General features: G+C 32.8%; 1 protein-coding gene across 2 annotated transcripts in view; it reads left to right on the plus strand.

Annotated features, from left to right (window-relative positions):
- Positions 1-17,491, plus strand: part of GAPcenA (GTPase activating protein and centrosome-associated) — a 41,221-nt gene extending 23,730 nt beyond the window's left edge. Inside the window, exons 15-24 of one of the 2 annotated variants that reach the window (XM_088230619.1) lie at positions 710-820; positions 2,937-3,067; positions 5,199-5,320; positions 5,846-5,949; positions 6,155-6,277; positions 6,703-6,763; positions 8,653-8,762; positions 11,217-11,313; positions 11,867-11,926; positions 15,024-15,162. In XM_088230619.1, the coding sequence (XP_088086745.1) occupies positions 710-820; positions 2,937-3,067; positions 5,199-5,320; positions 5,846-5,949; positions 6,155-6,277; positions 6,703-6,763; positions 8,653-8,762; positions 11,217-11,313; positions 11,867-11,883 (876 nt within the window). In that variant the 3' untranslated portion in view covers positions 11,884-11,926; positions 15,024-15,162. Of the gene's footprint in view, positions 1-709; positions 821-2,936; positions 3,068-5,198; positions 5,321-5,845; positions 5,950-6,154; positions 6,278-6,702; positions 6,764-8,652; positions 8,763-11,216; positions 11,314-11,866; positions 11,927-15,023 lie in introns of both variants that reach the window. The other variant, XM_088230618.1, reaches the window with a different exon arrangement.
- Positions 17,492-24,251: the final 6,760 nt, after the last annotated feature.

A 24,251-nucleotide genomic window follows, 5' to 3' on the forward strand; every position in this document is an offset into this window, starting at 1 on the left:
TATTTAATAAGTATTTGTTATAATTGTAAATATATTAGTTAATATACAATGTAATATTAACTAACTTAAGTAAATAAATAAATAAATAAATAAATGTAAATTGATCTAATAAAAAAATTATTCATTTGATGTCATGAAAAATGTATAAATGTCTTTTTTTTTTTTGGTGAATAATTGTCTTAAACACACTATAACAGGCTTGTTTTTGTATTTTAATATCAATTTTCGGAAACAGAGTTTCATGTTTGCATGAAAAAACTGATAAAATCGATTTGATCGATACATGATCAGTGATCAGTAATTTCCATCACTATTGACATTAGTTTGGCAGCTGTCATTTTAATCAAGCTAAATTTTAAGGACTATAGTTCATATGAATCAACTAATATTGAGAGTTGTGAAAGATTTCTGGTTTACGGATGTATTAAAGGGTATTCTATTAAATTTTATGTTTTATTTTTATTAATCAAACCCCGCAACTAATAATAACTGTTTGTACCTTCAAAATAACAACCGATTAAATCTAATCAAATCCTGACAAATTCCAACAGTAGCAATACCTCCCATTTTGACATTAGCGCCCACAGTTGAGCCTCTTCCAAAACTTATACTTCTACTTCTACTCTCGCCAGGTGATTCTGGAGAGGTCGAAATTGAAAAAAATTACAGGCTTAAATGAAAATAAACAGAATATTTGTGTGTTTTTCAGGAGCAAATGGGAGACCTCCGCGCGCACTTCGCAGCTATGGGAGTAGAACCACATATGTTTGCTTCCCAGTGGTTCCTCACTCTCTTCACTGCCAGGTTCCCCCTTCCACTAGTGAGTACATTTTTTTAGGAAATTATAAATACAGTAAAACCTCGTTTTTACGTTCCTCAATTTTATGTTTTTCCGCTTTTTGATACCATAGAAATATTTATATATACAGGGTGTTCATTAAACCCTGTCACATCCGAAACTACGATGATCAGTATGAGTAAGAAGACATAATGGCACATATTTTTTTTAAAAATATATAAAAAAAAGCAAATGGTTGCTTACTTCTGCAGGGGTGAAACAAGGAGGGGGAGGAGGGAGTCTGACACACCGTCAACCGCACGGCCGTGCCACCATCGCTTCTCCCCTGCAGAAGTAACTAACCATTTGCTTTTTTTGATACTTTATTTTTAAAAATTTTATTTGTTCTAAAAAAATATTTTAATGTGCCATTATGTCTTCTTACTCATACTGATCATCGTGGTTTCGGATGTGACAGGGTTTAAAGAACACCCTGTATATATTTTTTGAATATTTTTGTTCCTATATGAAACCCATGATTTGTTTTGTTATTTGTTGTTATTCTTTAGGCATTGTTTATTACTATGAATGTGTTGGTTTCAAAAATAAATAAATAAAATAAAAGTGGAATAAAGCTATATACGTATTTTTATTATTATAATTAAAATGCAGTTCCACCATGACATGTCAGTAGAAAAACTTAATCTAATACAATATTTAAAAAAAGTTCGATAAAAAAATATTTTGAATTTTTTTTATTAAAAGAATTATGGAACAATGTTTAAACCATTTTTTGCTGGAAAAAAAATAATGCAGATTTATTTTTAATTTAAATATGATGGAGCGATGTTTAAATCATTTATTTATTGGGAAAAAAAAATCAGAATTATGTTTTTCCAATAAAAAAATGGTTTAAACATTGCTCCATAATTTTTTCAATAACAAATAATTCTAAATGATTTTTTTTCACACCCTCCATTTACATTTTCCTTCCATATACATTTTTTTTGTCGGTCCCTTGAAAAACGTAATTAAGGGGGTTTTACTGTATTATTTTTATAATCAAGATGTTTTCAATCTTGTCTATGTAAGCTATTTGTTTTGTTATCAATTGTTAGCTTAATGAGGAAGTTCTGTGGTTTTTTTTATTGTTTTATTTGTTAATAGACTATTAAACTAAGTCAAAAGTTTTTTTTTCAATTTTTATATATCGTTTTTTTTATTTTTATATATTTGGACCCCTGTATTTAGTAGCCTTACGTGTCATGTACAAGGCTAAGGTACTCGGAAAAAAAAACGTTTTTGTTTATCTTGGAAATGGGATGTTCGATCACTGATTTTGATTTATTACCTTTATGAGTCCAATCACCATTGTTGCAAAGTTCAAGAACAATGGCGCGTGATAACTACTTTTAACTACAGTGTGGATATCTGTTAAGGATATTCCATCTTTCCTGCATTCTGCTTCAAGATTATGGCGTTGCAAACTGAAAATTGGGCACTGAAATAACCGATGTTCGATACTCTGCGAAGAAATATCATCGCATGGACAATAGTCATCATTCCTTAATTTAAACCTATATAGATAACTTCTCATAGCTCCGTGTACGTTAAAAATTTGAGTCGTTTCGAAAGTACTTTGGTGATGATGACGGAAGTTTGCTGCATCAGCCAGCGTTGGGAAAAACATTTTAGTGATTTTACCTGTAGAAGAAGCGCGGTAATGATCCTCCCAACGCAACGTATATCGTATTATCAGCGCTACGATTTTTTAAAGTTGTGTATTTCTGAAATAACTCCGCATGTAACATCAGAGGTTCATTTCCGCTTAGTCTCATTCAGTTCTTCCCATTGGTCCAGAAGCGACAAGCAGACCAGAAATCTTCCATAGCTCTCAGATCATAGGTTGATGTGAACCAGTGACGTCATTCAAAGTAGTGCGTTTTTATCAAAATATTTTTTATTATTTTTTCTGTACATTTTCAAGAAACTTTGCAGTACAATTTAATGCTCTAATTTTTACCCCGCGCAAGGAAACATTTTTTGTATCCAATTACCCGTAGGGCTGAAGTTCCTCATTGAATTAAATAAAAATATTCACTCTGTTCTTTAAAATACAAATATTACGGGACTTAACCGAATTCTGATTACGTGTTAGGTATTCCACATAGTAGACGTGTTTCTACTGCAAGGCATGGACACGCTGTTCCAAGTAGCCCTCGCCTTGCTGGCCAGATCCAAGAAAGACCTCATGCAGCTGGACTTCGAAGGCATTCTCAAGTACTTCAGGTAAATTTGACTATTCTTATTCCCACTGGATATGCTTGTGAATATCTTAAGCCTTGCGAAACGAAGATGCAATTCAGACTTAATCAGCATCTTAAAAATAATATACAGTGGGTTCTCGACTTACGCAGTTAATTTGTTCTAAAATAATTTGCGTCAGTCTAAAATCGTGTAAGTAGAGCTATACTTGTTCAATAAGTATTAAATAAATTTTGATATAAAATTTATATTTGACGCACTAATTTTGTGGTAATTCAATAGAGTAAAATAAATATAAAACAACTTTGTTTTTAACCACTTTTTTTTTCTACTGATCGGTTTAAAAGCTACACATGCTTCTTTATCAAGGTTCACTTAACTAATGAATCTTATCCTATTTTACTATTGCAAAATTGAAATATGTAACAGATCTTTTATAACTACGAATTTGCTAAGTAGTAAGAACTGTAACTTTAGATAATTCCTCTTAGCGTTCAGTAGATAAATACTGTATCTCAGTCATCACATGATAATGTTAAAAATATATTAAATATTTAAAGCTATTTTTTGCAATTATAATTATACAACTATCAATTTATAAAAAAATCGGGTTTTCATTCATAATTTTTGCATTTAAAAACAAACAAATACACAATGGCTCATAGTTGGTCTCATGGCTCATGTCGAGTGCACTTCTAACAAAGATTGCGTACAAGTATGGCGCAGTATTGTAATAAGTGGCATTTGTCCGATAGGCCCCGAAACAGGTACCGTTTTCAAGAAGTTCAAAATGTCATTAGTGATATTGCAATTTATCAATTAAATTTTTTGCCATGGGAACCTAAAAAGCATTCTCTTAAATATCTGTACCTTAAGCTGAAATGCTGGAACTCACATTTGGTCAATTGTTCAGCAGAGCAGTTTGAAGTTGTAAAACTGTTTCAAAAGTATCTCTCCAAGTAAAAACACAATTTATTGCTGTTTTTTTTTGGATTTATATGCTTTTGATAAGAATATTTAAGAAAAAAAACATTTAAAGTATGGACTATCAAATCACTATGGGACTTCAATGTTTTTTGTTCCAACCGCCCGGGCCTGCGCCCTAATTCCTCCTCCTTTAGTATAAAAAGTAATGTAGAATATTGAATGAAAAACAATGTATTTATAAAACTTTCTTTAGGCAAAAACATTAAATTACGTGCCATCAATTCAAAAATGAATTATTTATGAAAATAACAGGTAAATATAAAATGAATGACATAATATTAATAGCAATAAAAAAGTAATTGAAAGTTAACATTATGTGAAAAAAAGCAAAGTAAAATAATGAAATTAACGGCAAAAGAAATGATAAAATGGTTAAGTACGGTTGATTATGACAGTAAGGCTTATACCCGTATGCAGAGACAAAACTTAAGGTGAGGAAAGCACATTCTAATTTCAAATGCAGAGAATAACCCGAAGGTGAAGACAATAGAATGTACTCTCCTCACCTTAAGGTTTGTCTATGCATACGGGTATTAATCTTGTGCAAAATCCCTCGCCATGTCAGAGGTAGTTTGTTATAAAAAATGTGGAATTTATTCGGTATCCACTGCTTTAATACCAGCAGATCGTTGAATTTTTTTGAAAGCATGAGTATTATTACTGCACTACTGGTGTTTTAGAACAAGCTATTTCAATAGTGGTATACCGGAGGACTCCAATGTTTTTTTAGCCTTAATAGAATCTGAATATATTAACAAAATGACATTCCTAATTCAATTTTGCAAAAAATGTGACTTCCAGCCTTTCAGCTTTAAGGTACAGATATTACTTATGAATTTTTTCAACCAAAAATATCACTGGGGAGTCTGAAAACAATCTTTATTTAGAGTAAAAATAGCAATAATTTTAAACTAACGGGTCTTTGTTGCTATAGCTAATTTACTGCAGCAAAGCATTTTTTAGAAAAAAACAGGTTACGTGGTATTGCAGTGTCACCAACAATATGTTTGTGTACTTTAAACCACCATAGAAAATTTTTCCACGTTGCACGGAAAAATAATACTGTTACCATCGATGTTAGATATTTTATCTAAAAAAAAACTTTGACTCACTTCTGATTGATTGGTGATCGATGATCTGAATGATTTATTTTTTTATTTAATTTCAGAGTGACTTTACCCAAGAAGTGCCGAGCGGAAGAAGCATCAAGACAGATTCTGAAGCAAGCGTGCGCTTTTAAAGTTAAACGTCTCGCCAAATACCAGCAGGAGTTTGAAAATCTCACCAAAGGTACATTTTTTTAAACGTTGTTTCACAATTAGGTCTGCTGTGTCTGAATGAGGAGGTTTGCCGCTATGGGAAATTAGATGTAAAAATGTTTTTTTACACGCCGTAAAAGTTAGAGCATTTCATTCTACGTCCAAGTTTCTCCGAAATGAATGAAAAAAATAATAAAAAATATTCAAATCAAATCAAACATTTTTCTTCTTCTAAAAATTGATGGATAAATTTTGGGGTGCATCTTGCCGTCTGCAAAATACGGTACTTTGAACGACGTTTCTAGTTAATATGAATCAACCAATGACCGAGGAGAGTCGTGAAAGATTTTCAGTTTACGGTACATGAGACCAATCAGCAGAACTGACTGAGAAGAAGCGGAAGAGAACTACAGACGTCACACGTGGAGGAATTTCAGAAAAACCATAGCGCTGATAATATGATACATTTTTTCTTTTTGCTTAGTTTAATAGTCTTTTAACAAATAAAAACAAATAATAAAAACCACTGAACTTCCTCATTTTTTTAAAATTCTAGAAGTGACCGAGAGTGAGCATTTAAACGATGAACTGGAACGGCTTCGCATAACCAATGAACAGTTAGTACAAGACAAGAATCTTATGAATGGACAAATTTTGGAGGTAAGCATTTACTAAGCTTGTGCTCTGGAATATTCTTTATGTACTTAGCATCAACTTTGTGGTCAAACATTTTAATTAATGTTGGTAAATATTATTATAAAACCACTTACCGACTTTTTATATCTACCGGTTTCGAGACGTACCCGTCTCTTCATCAGGACATGGGACTTAAGTCCCAATGAATAATATTTGTACATGTTTTCAGTTGCGAGAAGCACTACGGAAAGAGACGGAAAGATCCTTGGGAGAAGTAACGAGAAGTGCCACCATACTAAAGGAGTACAAAGATATATGTAGCCGGTTGGATCAACAGCTTACTACAACTAAGGTTTGTTCACACATTCATCTGAGAGATCACATTTCGACAGTATTAAGCCTACTGTCATCTCTGTTTTTCCAAGTCCATACTTCGCTCTCATACATCAGAGCCGGGACCGGGACTCCATAGTGAACTGTTAATTTTGCCTTAAATTAAATTTTTAATTACAAGAAAACTGTTTGGAAACTTTTTGAAACCTACCTTCTTTTTACCTTCTTCTTTAACCTTCTTTTTGTACTCTGTACGAGTTTCATATAACATGGTTTCACATAACAACATTTTATAGGAACCTGTCTACCGCCTTGTAGGGTAACAAGGCGGTAGACAGGTTCCAAGAGGGTTACCAGTAAAGGGCGCATCAGTCACAGCCTTTTTGCCTTCTATATAATTAATTAATTAATACCTGTTTTTACTTAAAATTAATATTTTTTCAGGAAGCTATCAGAGGTTGCATAGCGTGCAATGCTAAACTTGATTCTACTGACAATAAAAAAGGTATGCATTCAAAGCAATTATATTTACATCGTTGCTTGGTGGCTAGAAGATTTAACTGAAAAAACTACTACAGTAAAACCCCCTTTTTACGTTTTTCAAGAGAGCAAGAAAAAAAGTGTAAAACTGAGGAAATGAAAAATGTATGGAAAAAATGGGAATTCCATAAAAATAAAATTGATTTGCTACACTATAGTGTACAATTTAGTGTGGGAATCGTCAATATTTTTTTTACCCATTTTCAATGATTTCACTAAAAATAATTTTATATTTTTTCAAACAATATTATATCTTTTTTTTATTTGGTTTAAAAACAGTATGATAAAATTATTTTATGTGAAATAAAAAATGACAAAAATAAAATTTTGAACTTGCATAAAACAACATTTTTTTTTTTTTTTTACATTTTTTTTTTGCACCGCAACAGGCCAGGATGTCTAATTACAGTGGTGAATTACATCACAGAGCACCCAGGCTTGAGAAAAATCACATTTTAATTTTTGTGTTCTCACCGGGAATCGAACCCGGAACCTTCCGTGCGTGAATCAAGCGCCTTGACCACTACACCACGGAGGCCGCCAGACATACAATTTTTTTCCCCTAAATGTTGGGAAAGTTTATTTACATGGTATCACTTTTTTTCTATGGCATCACTGTCGTATTCGCGGCAAAATTGTTTCGACTTTTATGACAACGTTTTAGACCATCTTTTTTTTAACTTTAAATATTTCTATTGTTATATTTTAAACATCGCAATTTAATGATATTAAAACTTCATTGTTTCTAAACGTTTGTCAACTGCGTATCATGATTTGTACAAGTCAATATGACGTTTTTGTTCGAATGAAAACTAAGACTAACCCTAATAAAGCAAGACACTTAAACAAAAAGGTCAATTACACTGCACCTGCTTTGAATTTAGGTTGAAAGTAATTTATCCTTTGATTTATTAGTTGTTTACCTGTTTTTATTCTTCATTCGCGTGGCCGCGGCATCGTTATTACGAGATAACTTTGGCTTTTTTGACGCATCAAATGAATTCCAAAAATTTTTAAGTGTAAAATCGGGGTGATGAAAAATGTAAAAAACATTAATTGGGGGGAATATTTGCATGAGAATGTATGAAGAAAAACGGGTCCTGAACATATCGGTGTAAAAAGCGGGAAAACGTAAAATTGAGGGATGTAAAAACGAGGTTTTACTGTATATTTATTTATTTAAATCTTATTTATTTAAATCTTAAAGTAGGGCACACATATCATACATATTGTTATGTGTGTTCTAATAATAACATTGCAAATATATTTAATTTATAAGTTGTTTATCACATATGTCTTGACCATTATTTTAAATTTTGATATGTTTTTTTCTTCATAAATATCTTTTTCCATTTCGTAATACTTTTTAATTGCTTGAAATAAAATTGAATTTTGTGACTTTGCCTTTATCCTAAATGGATGTCTAATTTTGTTCTTTTCTCTAGTATTGTGATCGTGTTCATGCTGGTTCCAATCAATTTTTTTCCAAAATTCTGTTTTTGTATTAGAGTTTATAATTTTATGAACAAATATCATTGTATTGTAAAATATTCTTTGTTTAAATGTTAATAATTTCATTTCATTTACCATCGACTTTACCCTTGTGTATCTGTTTTTTTTCAAAATGATTCTAAAGGCTTTATTTTGTAATACAGTTAGTTTATCTATGTTTTCTTTAAAAGTGTGTATTCTGTAATTAATATTTCTTTTATTTATATTTATTTTTGTCCGAAACAACAACTCTGTATGCGAGAGGTAAACTACTGTATCTCCAAAAACCCTACTTTTCAGTACAGACAATTTGAAAACAATTAGGTGTTTTGATTGCTAATTAAAAATCTGTGTATCTTTTAGTTGAATCAATATCGGAGGTGGATATTGGACCCCAGCAAAGAGTGAGAGAATTAGAGCTGGAGTTGGCCCAAGTGAAACTGGCCCACGTGGAGGCACAGTGCACTAACCAGGTTTGTTTTTTTTTTACTCATCTACGCTTAGTTGTTAAATTTTTATCTTATTTAGGTACAATAACAAACTTTCACGATTTTGAAAATACAATCAAGCAAGCAAGCGATCATGTGGGTCGTAGATGGCAGCAGATAGCCCGGGATAGGAAGTATTGGAAAAGTTTAGAAAGGTCTATGTCCTGCAGTGAAATGAATGTGGCTAGCAAAGAAGAAATCAAATATAATTATATTCGTTTTGGAATTCCCTAAATTACTTGTTTACTTATTAGACGTACAATGCTTGATAGAGTAAATAATCTTAGTTATGATTTTTTCAAGTTGTATTTTTTAATCAAATAAAGTACATTTTCATTTCTTTTAAATCCTGAAGAGATTTTTATACAAATTTTTTCCACCATGTAAAAAGAGTTTCCGGTGTATATCTACAGAGGTCAGTGTTTTAAACATTTTCAAAATACTAAACGGAATGTTATACTATCAATTCGAGCTGAGTAATTGGATTCATTCGTGGACAGCCATTGGCTGGCACAACTGCACGGCTAGGTTAGATTAGGTTAGGTTACTACGATTGTTAATCAATTTTTCTAAATACATTTCATGTATTTTTACCAGTATTCGTAGTATGTGATATTTTCACTTTGTTTCATCCTGAGAGTATATACATCTTTGAGTCCGTACTATTCCAAAGTTTGTAAGAATTTTTGAAAAGGGGGCGTGGTCGTATGTTTAGTGAAGACGTCTTTCGTTTCCAGATGTTTATAAAACAAGGTTGTCACAAACGCACGACTTTAGGCGAATTTTTACAAAGATTGGTAAGGAGTAGGGAGTACAATAAAAACGTTTATTTTAATTTAGTAACAAGTTAACTAAAAACATTTTTAATAAATAAAAGTAAGCAATAATAAACATTATAAATGACATTGTTGGGTACATAAATTACTTTAATGAACAAATGTGCAGTTATAATAAAAAAAGTAAAAATGAAATAAAGTAAATTTATTGATTTGAAAATTAACAAATTTGTTGAAATGTTGTCTCACTCTGACGGTAAGTTATAACTTACATCTTTAATTAAAAACTGGTTAAACGGGGTCTTCAATTCCAAAATATTTTCCAAATTTATTGTTTGATTTGAGAACTGAAAACAATCTCTATTAAATTTTATATCAAAACTTATATCTTTGGATAGAGTGAAGATGCCACTTCCGATTTGGTGAATTGGGGAAATCACACCATTTCTCTGAAGAGGTAGGCAGAGAGGATATAACGCCATATCACTCTGTCTTTGCATGTAGACCTCGCTTTCTCTACATTCATACATCTTCTCATGCACGTACACAGATTTTTCTGACTTTGTGGTATATAAATATGAAATAAATGTATATTTACCCATAGTGAGTTAGGTTTTTGAAAACATTTATTACGCGTACAAAATATTTTTTTTTGTCCAAATTAATGGATAGAAAGTGGTTGGAACACACCCAATTTTTATTTCAAGGGGACAATGGTTCTGCCCTGTCGCATGGATCCATTTATTTCACCTTATTTCATCTATCGGGAATCCAAAAAAAAACCCTTAATTTACTATATTATGCTTATAAATTTAATGATAAAATGATTACACTTATAAATTATATTTAAGTTAATACTTAATATTTTAAGGTAATGCACAGCCCTGGCAGTCTTAATTGTAAGAGCTGCCTCAACATGTGGTCATAAAAATACCATTCAAAAACAGCGCAGATGTATTGTCATCTCTTTTAGTTACATTCAATAAATGAAAATTTCACATTCTTTCAGTGAGATAAAAAGAGATAGAATTATTTCCAGATGTCGGTTGACTCGGTAAAAGGTAGAGTTTGCATTTCTTGAACATTTAAAGAAATATTTGGATTTAAACGATTGAAATTTTTATTTAAATTACAATTATCCAATGTATAAGATATTTGTATTACACAGAAACAAATGCTATAATAATTGCTCAAATGATATTAAATGTTTGTGGTGCATTTATGTTGAAAACTACCAAAAAAACGTATTAATGTGAAAATTTATAATATTTGATTAATACCTGTGATAACTGAAGCGTTTTCTCCCTTTTCCAGTTCTATTTGAACATCCTTTCATGGCGCAAGTCGGCATAATTAATTTTGATGTAATTAGCACTAAATATCAAAAACTGTAACAAATATCAAAATAACGACAGAGCGTTTGACAGTTCGAAGCAATACTGCCCGCATATGTAAAAAATGAGCATCGTACAAATTCTGAAATCGACTACAAAACAAAAAATGAGGACCGTACCCACAGTTTTTTTTTGTCTCCCTTTCTCTCATTTAGAACATATTGTAAAAAATAAATCAGCTATAATAGGCAACATGCATTGGATTGGTAAAATGTGTTGTTATCCCTCTACAGATGTATATACTCTAAGGTTTCATCATGAATTTTTAGGAATTACTGCACCAACTAAACACAGCTGTATCCGACTGCCAGTCCGCAATGGCAAATCAGAAGCAGTCGTGGCCTCCTTGGCTCTCCAGAACTCTTGGTAAGTCTCGTCCTAACAATTTATAAAACATTTAAGTTTGTAAGTGAAAATTCTTGATGGAAGTTCATTGTAATTTATTATATAAATAAAACACGAGTCAGAAATCATTATTTACAAAACCACACTCACGAAGGATGAGACACCAAAAATAAAATAAAATACTTAAACTCATTAAAATAGCATTATATCAATTCATTAGTTAACCTATAGAAAATTTGTTGATAATGATCCTTAAGATAAAAATAACTTTATTTAATTTACTTACATATAACTTTGAATTATGTATCCTTACCTCTGTTCTGTATAAATACATTTAACTTTTTAATAAAGATACCAGTCTCGAAGATGTCGCGAAAGCGATGAAACCGGTCACTGGATATTCCAAATTTGTGGATTAAAGTATCACTCGTGTTTTATTTATATAATAAAAACTAACAATTTATCTTAGAATATTAAAACTAAGTATCCAATTTGTTATTTGCCTTATCCATTTATTACAATTGACGAGAAAGTCTAAGTGTAATTATGTATATGTATTACGTTCGTATTTTAGGTCGAGGTCTGCCCTAAAATTAATAACAATCGCAAGAAGATGAACCGTAATCATTTTTTAGTAAGTCACCGATTGGCTGTTAATGTGTTTTGCTTCTTTCATTCCATAGGCAGGGCGAAGGAACATAACTTCACTCATATTTTGCACACATTGTCTTTTGTGTTCGTATGTACTACACAGTCGCCTAACAAAATCATGTATTCGAGGGTTTCAGGGCAATGGGATATGGTGCTATGGGCACTTTAAACACTTGCAACTGACGTGACCAATTATATAGCAAACTGTTTTTAAATGAAAGATTTCACTAATATATTTATTTGGAGTTTATTATTGACTTAATTGACTATAACAAAGGAAATATACAATAAAATGAAGGTCGACAATGCTGGCTGAAACTAACCTTGATATATGAATTTAATTTACGTTATTGTTGAAAGTCGTTGCTATGTCGTGTCGTAAGAACCGAAAACAACGCTGGACGGGGGTCGTCTGAATATAGTTTTGTAGCCGCTGGTGGCGTGTTACATTGCTGCGTTGACAGGCCTGGCACCTAGTGTTGCCGGTGTTGAAAGTGCCCATAGTACTAAAGCTTTTTGCATACAAAACTGTGAAACTAATTTTTGTCGATTCTCTGTCTAGAGGCAAGGAGTCGATGGAATGTTCAGTGGGAATAGGGTATTTTCACAAGACTGGAATTAAATAAAAAATGTAATATGTATTTAAATCGGGTTTTTACAATTCTAATGATATAACTATCAATGTATTCAATATCGACCTCGTGGTTTAATGGTCAGCGCGTTTGCCTACCACGCGAGAGGGTTGATATGAAATATCTATTTAAAAAGGTACTTTCACACTAGAATATTTCATAGCCTGGACTGGTAACTGAAGCGTAAAACTGATCATCTTACCTTCATGTAACAAAACTGATCAAGGTGCGCTGCGATTGGTGTACCGATGCAGTTCCTTAAGCACCATTGGGTGCGGAAAGGGCGTGAAAATGATGACATATTTAAAACAAGTTTTAATTTTTAATTTTCTGGTTTAAAAATGAGCTCATACAAAACTGCTCACCGTTTGCATTACGTCGATTTGACGTCACGCGTTATGACCGTCGACTGCGCTTCTTATAAACATTTCATACAAGCTTGGCGCCAAAACATCATAATGCCGTTTGTCCCACGTGTTTGTGGCACGAAACGTCTCATTTACGGGTAATTCAAAATATGCATATGTTAAACCTCTCTAGAAAATTTATCGGACGTTGCATGAAACAAATATTTATTTATTTTACTGGGTAAACAAACAGTATGTCCCGTACCCGGCAGTAAATAAAAATACATCGGGCTTAAGAATGAGACTGCCGACTTTGTAGAGCGTCGTCTCTGTCACAGGAGTTCGGTATCTGTATGCATGTATGTATGACAAAGACGACGCTCTACAAAGCCGCAGTTTGCGGATTTTTTTATTTTTTACATATTTATTACAGCAATTTACAAGTAAATATTTATACAACATATTAATAAGGTAGTAAAAGTAAACATATATATTTTTTATTTTTGCTGTTGGTCATCTAAACTGCCTAACCAGGGATAGCTTCCCCGTTCTAAGGCAGTAAATGATTTATTTTATAATAATATTAAAAAGTAATTACAGTTTTATCATAATGTATGCTTTTTCAGTCTTAAAAGTAAACAATGAATATCCAGAGAAAACACAAATAATACCAAAATCTCTATATCCTAAGTCATTACTAATAAAACAAGAAACCAGCTTACGTCCTTCCACATCGTACAACAATTTCTCTGACTCCCTCCGACCAATATGGATTAAAAATACAGTCAACACCTTCCTCAGCCTGGCAATCCCACCACATTTTCACGAATCTGGGATAAGGTTATATACCCTCGGGCCTAAATAATATTGCTGCCTTTGAGCCAAAAAAGTATTAACTCCTCTCTGTAGAATCAGATCCTCATTGGAGTGTCTAGTATTATGAACATGACAAACCCTTGCGTATTTTTCCCTGTTGAGATGTGTGACCGCTACTGACCTCAATATTGTTGACGAATATCCATTACGCCGGCAGTCTCTTTCTGAAGCCCGATGTACTTTATTTAATGCCGGCTGTACATAAATATTTACAATTTCTTTTTATGTTAGTGTAGGAATTTATTACCGCTACACCTAATGAATACTTAAGTTATGAACCTTTATAATAATAAATTATTCGCTTAAGATAAGAAAACTATAAAATATCGAATAAAATATACAATCCGAAAAATATAAACATGTCAATCTTGCATCTCTCACCCTTAGAGTATATTGTCGGGTTTCTGGCACAAAATGGTAACTACATTGTACTAGTTGTGAGATATTGCACATTTAAAGTAAAAATTTGGGAAAAAAAAAAAAAAAAAATTGTGTATGGTCCTTTGGCTAGTGCCTCGAACTCACGGATCAAAAGTCCGTGGTTCGAATCTCACTCTACCACAACTTGATTCCCATTTTCTAATAGTGAGTTATTTAGAACTCGTTGAAAATGGCCCTCAAAATTAAATATTTGGGTCATTAGTCATAAGAACGCAAATATTTATTTAAAAAAAAAAAAGCTTATCCCAAATCAACTATTTAACTACCTTTTCCTTACTGTCATTACACATGCAAAAAATGAGAGATTTTAAATTGGAAAATGCAATATTCATATTAACAATTGCTTCATTTATTTATATAGTCGACGTCAAAAGTGATAATGTTTTTAATCTAATTGTTAAAAACATGAAAAAATCATTAGCTCATGCTCACAGCGCGGGCGAAGCAACCACCCGTGACGAAATTCGGGTAGCTACTTACGGGCGTCTGGGAGATGTACTAGAAACTTTGCTGTGCGCGTGTGACGCGTGAAATTGTCTCTCTCGCTCCCGAATATACCTGTATTATCGAGACAGATGTAAAGAGTGTGTGAAACAATTATATATTAGGATTACTCTTTTACTATGTACGCAACATGCTACACATTGGTAAACTTTCTACTGTATCGGTGATTTATCTCCAATTTTTGATAAAATGCTTTTTCTGTTCCCAATAAGGATAAATTATCAAAAAAAAAATTATATTAAATATTTGAATATAAGATTGAGTTGCAATTTAATTTCAGGTTCAATAAAAGAAGCTGCCCAGAACTCCCGCCCCACCTTTCAGACATACCTCTCCTCCGGGTTCAGCGCCGAGTCAGGGCCGGTACTGCGGCGTCAGGAGGCGCTGCGCCCCCCGGCGCTGGCCCGGAGAGAGTCCGCCCCCGTGCTGCCCCCGCCCGGCCAGCGGCACTCCGCCAGCCCTTATCTCGGCTAGGGGGCCGTACCAGACCACACCAAAAACCACTTACTAACCTCCACATACATTACCGATCATTTCGCTGTGACTAAAGTAGGCAAATAAGCAGCGTTAATTGAATCTTGTCTAAATCATTCGGTTATAAAGGACATTGGTAGAGCTAGAGTAAAGCTATGGTTTCCTAGAAAAGCGGCCGTCACAGGGCGGCGGATGATGTCATTAAAATGTCGTCTGCATAAATCAATGGCGCTGCTTTCCTGGAGAGCGTTGACTGTGAGCAGAACGTCGAAACATCGATGCCACCATATGCGGGACGTCCGTCACAGCGGTGCGAACAGTCTTTAGTCATTAAAAATGATGTAAATCAGGAAGGTGATTTCAATCAGAAGATGCAGAAGCCATATCTTCACAATGATGATATGGTTAAAGATAAATTTAGGAAGATACACTATCGACTATGTATATCTGGGGGTCAATGATTGATCCTAGTTTGTCAGATTTTGGTCAAATCAAGACAACAGAAATTAGTCTCAAAAATTCATTTATTCCCCATGGGAAATTTATCAAAAAATATTTCATGCATCAGAAGGGTACAAGATATAAAGGATGGATATAATTTTTTATGTGTTTTAAACTATTAATAATATCTGACGACAGTTCACATGATTTAAATTTCTGTTTAATTAAGATAATTGAGCAAGAAAAATGAATCACATCGGGGTCACCATTTATAGGATGGGTGATTTGAGGTTAAATGAGAAAAATGGATTACAATTGAAGTTATTTATTAAATAGTTACGCACGAGCTACATCCTATTATTTTGTACAGAAGGAATTTACAATAGCAAACAGTGGTGGAGAGCTGGTGGCCGGGCGACACAAAATGCCAAGATGAAATGTAACGAGTTCTTCCGATGCACGGTCTTTATTATCTTGTTCAAGCTGACGTTGCAGCGGACTACGCGTTGCTGGCCAAAGCGGAGTTTGGACCTGTCAACCTCACAGCTGTTGGTTTTGCCTGCCACGGAGTAGAATAAAGCTACGTATATCGCGTGGTGAATAAAAATTGTCGTTGTTTGAGTTGATTTTTATAGAATCACAGAAAAAAATGTCATTTATAATTATATTACTTACATAATCACGGCTCGCCACTGTCGGGTTGTGGTCCCGTGGTAGTGTTGCAGGTTCTCGGATCAGAAATTATAAGTTCGAACTATTCCCATTGACTCGATTACCATTTTCTAATAATGAGTTATTTATGACTCGTTGAACATGGCCCCAAAATTGAAATATTTGGATAAATGGTAAAAATGCTAATTTTTTTATTTTTTTAAAAAGGTACAAGATAAAATTCGATAGAGATTTTTTTATGAATAAAATTGTATAAATAAGTCCCTTTAAGTCATATAACAAATAGACGTGTTTTCATAATGCAACTGTATTTTTCATCTGTTTGGACACAGAGATGCGATTAGTAAGGTAATAATGTGTCGATTTGTTAAGTGAGTAAAATCCATCCATTTTCTGATTCAAGATTTTTAAAAATGTTTTATTCCAAATCTGCGCTCGCACACGCTTAGCTATTGCGTATTATCGAAGACAGGTTTTGAGTCGGAAAATGCTTTTGTATATTTTTTACAATTGAAAATTAGATTGCGAAAATCCTTTTAAAAATGCCATTTATGATATTAAAACAGTTAATTTAAGGTGTATGTATGTACATATATTATGTAATTTAAGTTAGTTTTTTCTGTATCTGAAGTTTATTAAGCTTTGCATGTATCGTAATTAAGTAATATAACTACATATTTAGTTTTTTTATTGGCCAAAACAGGAACTTCGGTCGGTCATTTATTATGAAAAATTTTAAAAAGTTGTCAATAAATCTTCCCATAATTAATTACCATATTGAAATTGAATTCATTAAAAATATCATCCAATCCGGTACCTACTGCCTACCCTTTATTCCTTTTTTGAGAATCTGTTCGAAGAATTCGAAATATGAATATGAGCAAAACTAAGCTTACGACCATTGATCGAGCTAATAAAGTAGCCCCATTATCCTTACTGCGCAACTTAGAAAGAGTCAACAATTTCATTTATCTAAGTTCTCTCATCAGCGATGGCGGTGGGTGTGAAGGTGAAATACGGTGATGTGTTGGTATTGCCAAAAGTGCGATGAGTCGGCTTTTGAAGATTTGGAAGAATCGCAGTACAACCATTAACACCAAAAAGAGACTGGTGAAGGCCTCGGTTTTCTCAGTGTTCATGTACGGTGTGGAGTGTTGGAAACTGAAGAAATCTGAAAAGAAAAAATCCAAGCTTTCGAAATGTGGTGGGGGCGAATGCTGCGGATTCCGTGGACGGCCAGACGTACGAATGCATCTATACTCCAGGAACTGGACATAAGAGAAAGACTAACATCCATGTGCGAGAAAAGAATCCTGCAGTTCTTTGGACATATTTCCTCTGATAGTTTGGAGAAAACTGTTCTCTCGGGAAGTGTCGATTAAAACCGAAAAGATGGAGCGGCATAGTCACTGAATTATCAGAATCATTACTGACGAATGCCTATAGAAGAGCACAAGACCGTTCCAGATGGAGGGAGACTGTCCACAGACGAGCCATGCCCGAAATCAGGCGTAATCACCATCCCCAGACATTAGGCACGGATTGAAGCGAGAGAATCTGTACCCTGGAAGCAAAACACTGAACACATGTTAGCGGATGTATTTTATGTACAGTGTGTACTTGTTATTTGGCAGGGTGTAGAATATTTAGCGTTAGTTTTTTTAAGCCTTTGCAAAGGACCAGTCATGTTCTGAAACTGATCGGCATATTAAATATATTTTAGTAATTTTACTAAATAAACTAATTACGTAGTTATATTATTTAACATGGAAAATCGCGAAGTTAGTGCTTCAAATATTAATTTTACATCGTAATTGTTTAGCCTAGTGAGAATACTACATAATGAGGGGCTTAAAGTTATACATTCAAATCATCATAATATGGTTTTAATCAATTACGACCTGCTATTTGTAGTATTCACGGAGGAAGATACGAAAATGTATTTTTAGTGGGTAACTCAAAAATGCTGATTTTGAGTTACCTAGTTGTAGTCATTACTCAATGATATATATTTTACTTATATCTTGCGTTCCCTTTCATTTTGTCAGATTGAAAAATAAATGCTATTTTTTCGTAACATATTATAACAGCGCTGGAGAACTGTCGGGCTTATGACCTGTCGTTGGCTGGCATAAGTGAAATCCAGTCCATATCTATAAAAATTAGGACAAACTGAAAAAAAAATAGATTAATTCGACTACTAACTAATTAAAATACTAAACTTCTTCATTTGATCGCGAATATTATATTTTTTAGTCAATATTTATAAATGATTTGTGTTAATTATTGCTAAAACTTTTCTGTTCCTTCAATATTCAAAGTTGGCGAATGTTTGGGGAACAATGTATCGTTATTTTAAAATTGTTTTAAGAAGTGGAAAATTATATCTGTGATTAGAAAAGCCTAGATGAAGGAATTACTGTTTCAATATGATGCAAATTATAGCATGGTGTGTTAATGAAGAGTCTATATTATTATATGTGAATGTAGGAAAAGTTGATTATATATCTAGATGTTGAAAGGAAACCGTTCTTGTGTAGCTAATTAATATATGTTTCTTTGTTTTGTGCATTATTTCAAAATTATATATTATGTTCTTTTTAATTTTAGAATGCAAATGATATGAATTTAAAGTAACCCAATCAACTAACTGACCATTATGTTGTGATTTTGTAAAATGTCTTCTAAATCTACCATTGTACAATGAGGAATTTCAATAAATGTTTTCTTGCGTGCTGTAAAAATTGGAGCATTAAATTGTACTGTAAAGTTTCCTGAAAATGTATGAAAAAAATTGTCATAAATATTTTAATAATAAAAACGAACTACTTTGAACGACGTCACTGGTTCATGTGTATCAACCAATGATTAGAGAGTTATGGAAGATTTCCGGTTTGCTTGCCGTCAATGGACGAATAGGCATAACTGATCGAGAATAAGCGGAAGAGAACCTCTGACGTCACACGCGGAGTTATTTCAGAAATTCAGAACTTTAAAAAATCATAGTGGTGATTATGCGATATACAAAAATAAAACACTGAACTTCCTCATTAAAAATAACATTACAAACACTAACATAATGTTGATGTTTTTTGTAAATATTTCTTGATAAAACTCTATACTTATTCTTATGGGGGTCTGTGTTATATGAGCTCCTGACGTCACTGTGATCTGTGTAGATCTATTGTGACGGGTCCCCGTAAATAAGTTCTCGCCCTTCAAAGCCCAGGTCTTAGAAGAGCCTGGTTATTGAGCGGAGGGCGAGTGTTCTCATATTGCTAAATCTCCTCCTAGGTCTTTAAAGTATCAGGCTATTAGGTAGGGGACGAGCACTCTGTCATCGTCAGATTTAACCAGTGGCTCCCCGAGGATGCGGCTTCTTTTATGATATAAAGCGCCACATAGAATGTGTATTGGTGTTTCGTCGTCCGCTACGTCTAGAAGTTTCAGAAAGGTTCATTCTAGCAGGGTGTTTATTCAATCTGCAGCGCCCTGGGCGGGCTCTAGTGATAACCCTCGCTTGTTTTCAGTTATGTTTCATTAGTATTAATATCAATAAAACTTAAGTTTTATTATTTTGTTTTATTTGACCAACGGACGCTTTTGTCTGAGCAGGCATCTCCAGGACTGATAAATCGTTTAAAACATTTTTAACTTTAGATTTAAATATCTTTTTGAAACTTCTAAAAACTGTAAAATCTTATTAATAATATGTTCTTCGGATAATTTAAAAAGTGCCGTTTGATATTTTTCTACATCAGGATTAAATTTAACATTGTAATGAACTAGACCGCTTTAGTAATATTTTCATCGTCTAGCAAAATAAGTATGAATATTTTTTTTACGTATTGAATAAACAAAATGTCCAACGTTACGTAAAGAATGTAAAAAATTTAAGAAAAATGTTACACAAGTATTTTCCGATATAAGCGTAAATTTAATATATTTCTAATGCAAAATGTAACGTAAGTTTATTTATGTGATTTTTTATATTTACCCACATAGAATAATTTAAATAACAAAAATTATTACCTTTTTGCTCGATATGAATATCTTTTATAATTCTTGAAAATTTAAATACTCGGCTAGATGAGTTTTCTTTTGTTTTGTTATAGATGTATAATTAATGCCATCTATGGAATTATTTTATAGTAATTATCTATGTTCCAACAAACTCTAGATAGTTTTCTTTTGTTTTGGTATACTAATGTCATTATTGTATGTAATTTGAAAATAATTTCTGTTCCGTAAAACTCTTTATAAGAAGGGTTTTTTCCTTTGCCATTTGATGATTTTTCGCATTTATATTTTATGCTGGCAACACTATTATAATTTAATGCATGTAAATAATTAAAATGTTAATTTTTACTCGAGGATTAGACTTAGAAATATTCTTACTGTAAATATTCTCAATATTACATTGAAAATGCATACAAGTCAATCGGGTTTGATTATTTTTCAAGTATATCTATGTATGTTGGCCATATATTTTGGCCATGCTCCATTATTTAATTAAAAAATCACGCTGCTGGAAAAATAAATAGAGATTAGAAATTAGAAATGTAGCAAATGATTTTTTGGACATTCATTCTCAACCAACAAATGTCATTATGTGTCATTTTTACATACACGGTTTTTCAGGGCCAGACTGCAAAACTTCAGAGGAACATTCCTCATGGTAAGCCTTAAAAAAAATCTTAATAAATTTTTCCAAAAGTCATTTAAAAAAAAAAATTGTATTCTCAAAATGTAGTAAATCCTTAATTTCTCGGACAACCAGTTCCTCCACAAACCCCCACCCCTCTCCTACCCAGCCGCTTCCCTTGTCCGCGTCTGGTGCGTATTGCTTCATTGGTCAAATATGTTTTTACTGCCCTTTTTTTGTCGGGGAGGGGTAGGGGTGGGATGCTAGTCTGAAAAATCAAAGATTTACTCCATTTTGAGATCATACTTTTTTTTTAAAAATGATTTTGGAAAAAAATTATTAGGATTTTTTTAAAGCTCACCATGAGTAATGTTCCTCTGAAGTTTTGCAGTCTGGCCCAGAAAAACCGTGTATACAATGTGAATGTTATAAACAATGACGCTATCTTAAATAGACACGTTATAAGAGCAAATTCCATTCAAGCGTGATTTTCTTCCTTGCTTTCATTCCCTAATGGACTTTGTCGTGATCAGACATGATGTCACGCAGAAAAATGCAGTCATATGTGATGGGAAAATGCTTTAATAACTTGGCGATTATTATGAAAAATGGTACAGATAAATCGATTCCTTCTTTGTTGTCCTTAATTTAAAATTACATGCATAAAAAATAACACTGATAGCTAGGGTTTTGTAGACTAGAGATTTTTAACATCGACTCCATTTCTCCATAAGTGTAGTCTCCCCTCTCGAGGCCAATCATCCATGCTACTTTCCTTTGCAAACGATGTTGCACCGATTCGACATGATTTATCCGGCCTACATAGAAAGGAGACCAGATCACGGAGGCATATTCTAAAAGAGGACGAACAAGTGAGCAATGTAGTGTTTTAACTGTGAACATATTAGTAAAGTCACTATATGTCCTGCTAACAAAACCCAAGAGTTTTAGTGGCGTCTTAACAATCAGTACCGATTTTTTTTGTGTAATAATATCAGCCATAAGTCAACTAATCTTTTTAGTAAATACAACAAATATTTTTTAATTAATTTGTTGTTAATCATAGCAATCTGAGACGGGCTCGATGTTCATTCATTAATAACTTCTAAAAAATGTGTAAATCTGTGGGTTCCTATGAGGCGGTCGTTCAGTACTGAAGTCCATGCACTTGCAAATTAAAATCTTGTAAGTCTGTGGAAGCAGTTCTAATAAACCAGTCCATGTTTATTTTCCATATATTGTGACTGTTTTATAACAAATTTAGCACTTAAATTGGTTGACAAAATGGTATTATAATATTAAGCTATGAAATTATGTTGAAATTATGGCATAAAATTGCTTTTCAGTTTATTTCAAAGCACTCTAATTACTGTGTTGGTAGTAGGAATCGAATTAGTGTACCAAGTACCGAGTGACCGCGTCCCTGAGCGAAAATCTTACCTCATGCCCCTGATAGTTATAGTGGATAATCTTTGTTCTCTACTATTAAGTATTTTGATGTCATGTAAATCGATAAAAAAAAATTAAAATCCCAAATGTATTTTTACAGGAAGAAACGTATTCCGGCATTGGTCTTTTTTAGCATACTTTTTTTACACGGTATAGTGTGAAACGTATCCCCCATGTAAAGGAGGGTTCCAGTGTATTTGCTAAATATGATATGCGGCCAGTGAGGCAATATCGTGTCTATTTATTATGCGTCAGTGGGTATCAACATAGAAATGTCAATATTTACTATAGAGTAAATATTCCGCCATATTTAACTGTGCAATTTATCCAAAAATTGTACTATTTAATATATCTATTTAATGTATAATATTTATTACTACATTGTGATTATTTTTTACTCATTTTAATGTAATAAATGATTTGGTTATAATAAATACTCTCTATAAAGGCAACACTTTTTTTAATCCTTTTTAATACCCAATGGTTATACATTAATTAATAACCCTTAATAACCCTCTCAGGTAAAACTCCTGAAAAAGAATATGACTTGGAATTTTTTGGGATAAATCTTCCGGCTTTTCGTAGATCTCTTCGCGACTAAACAGTGTGGGATGAAGTTGGATTGGCATGGTTTAGCTTGAAGTCTTATGTCTTTCGTTTTTATGAATATATTGTATACCATTATTGTTTTGCCCTTGTTTGTCTTTGCTACATAGTTTTATGTTCTTTTTGTTCAGTTTCTTGCATTTATGTTTCTTCATGTAACTGTTGTAATTGGCTTAGGCCGCATATATAATAAATAAATATATAAATAAATGAGTGGAGATAAGTCTGCCTCGTAGTGTAGTGGTTGTTGTGTTCGCCTAACGTGCTTGGATTGTCCGGTTTTCTGGGAAGATTTGTCATTAAATATTTTTTTGTTTTTATTTATTTATTTATTAATATACACGACACGCAGTGCCTTTTACCTTACAAAGATACATATTAAAAAAAATATGAACACTTCAATATAATGTGTAAAACATAAAAATCAAATTGAAAAGTATTATGTTACATAAATACCATAACAGCAGTTTCATATAAAAAACATATTTAGATATAAAAAAAAATATTTAAACAATGTGTGCAGATAAAATTTTAAAAGAAAAAATATTTTAACATTTTTTTCTTCAAGAGGTACAAACATAGAATTATGAATAGTCCAGAAACCGCATACGCACATCAAACAGAAGGCGACTAAACTACTCATAAATGAGTAGGTTTACATTTTGACCCACTAGTTTCTTTGTAAACGTCGCTCAGTACGGAACTCTTGATTTGAATTCAACTATGCCGTGTTGTGTCCTTTTAAAGTGTAGAAATACTGCTAGGATCCATAGAATGAAGAATAGTCCAGAAGGAGCGTAGAATCATATTTGAATACATCGGACTGTGTCCAATAATCCCCCCACTATGTCCTACTTTCGCCGCGCGCATTCGTGATGTCGCCGCGTAATGTTGCTTGATGGGAAAAAAAATAATCATAACACAAATGTTAGGTAAAAAAAAAGCCATCTGTTAATTTCTCTAAAACTTTATTGTGCATGTGGAAACATTGATTGACACAACAGAGTAGATAAGTAAAGGGTCATTTAATAAGAGTAATTTAATTGATGAACTTTGAACTTAAAATATAAAACAAATTTTATTTTACATAAAATAGATATTTTTATATTATGTTAAATAATATTTGATGCTTAAAAGATAATGTCGTGCAAATGTCCCCCAGGCGTTGGGTCTAATTATATAATAATAGTCCGAGGTCTAATTTTAATTAGATGAGCAAAG

This window comes from Micrasema longulum, unplaced genomic scaffold, assembly GCF_059751315.1.
Source record: "Micrasema longulum isolate JH-2025_06_02 unplaced genomic scaffold, ASM5975131v1 h1tg000800l, whole genome shotgun sequence".
NCBI lineage: Eukaryota > Metazoa > Arthropoda > Insecta > Trichoptera > Brachycentridae > Micrasema > Micrasema longulum.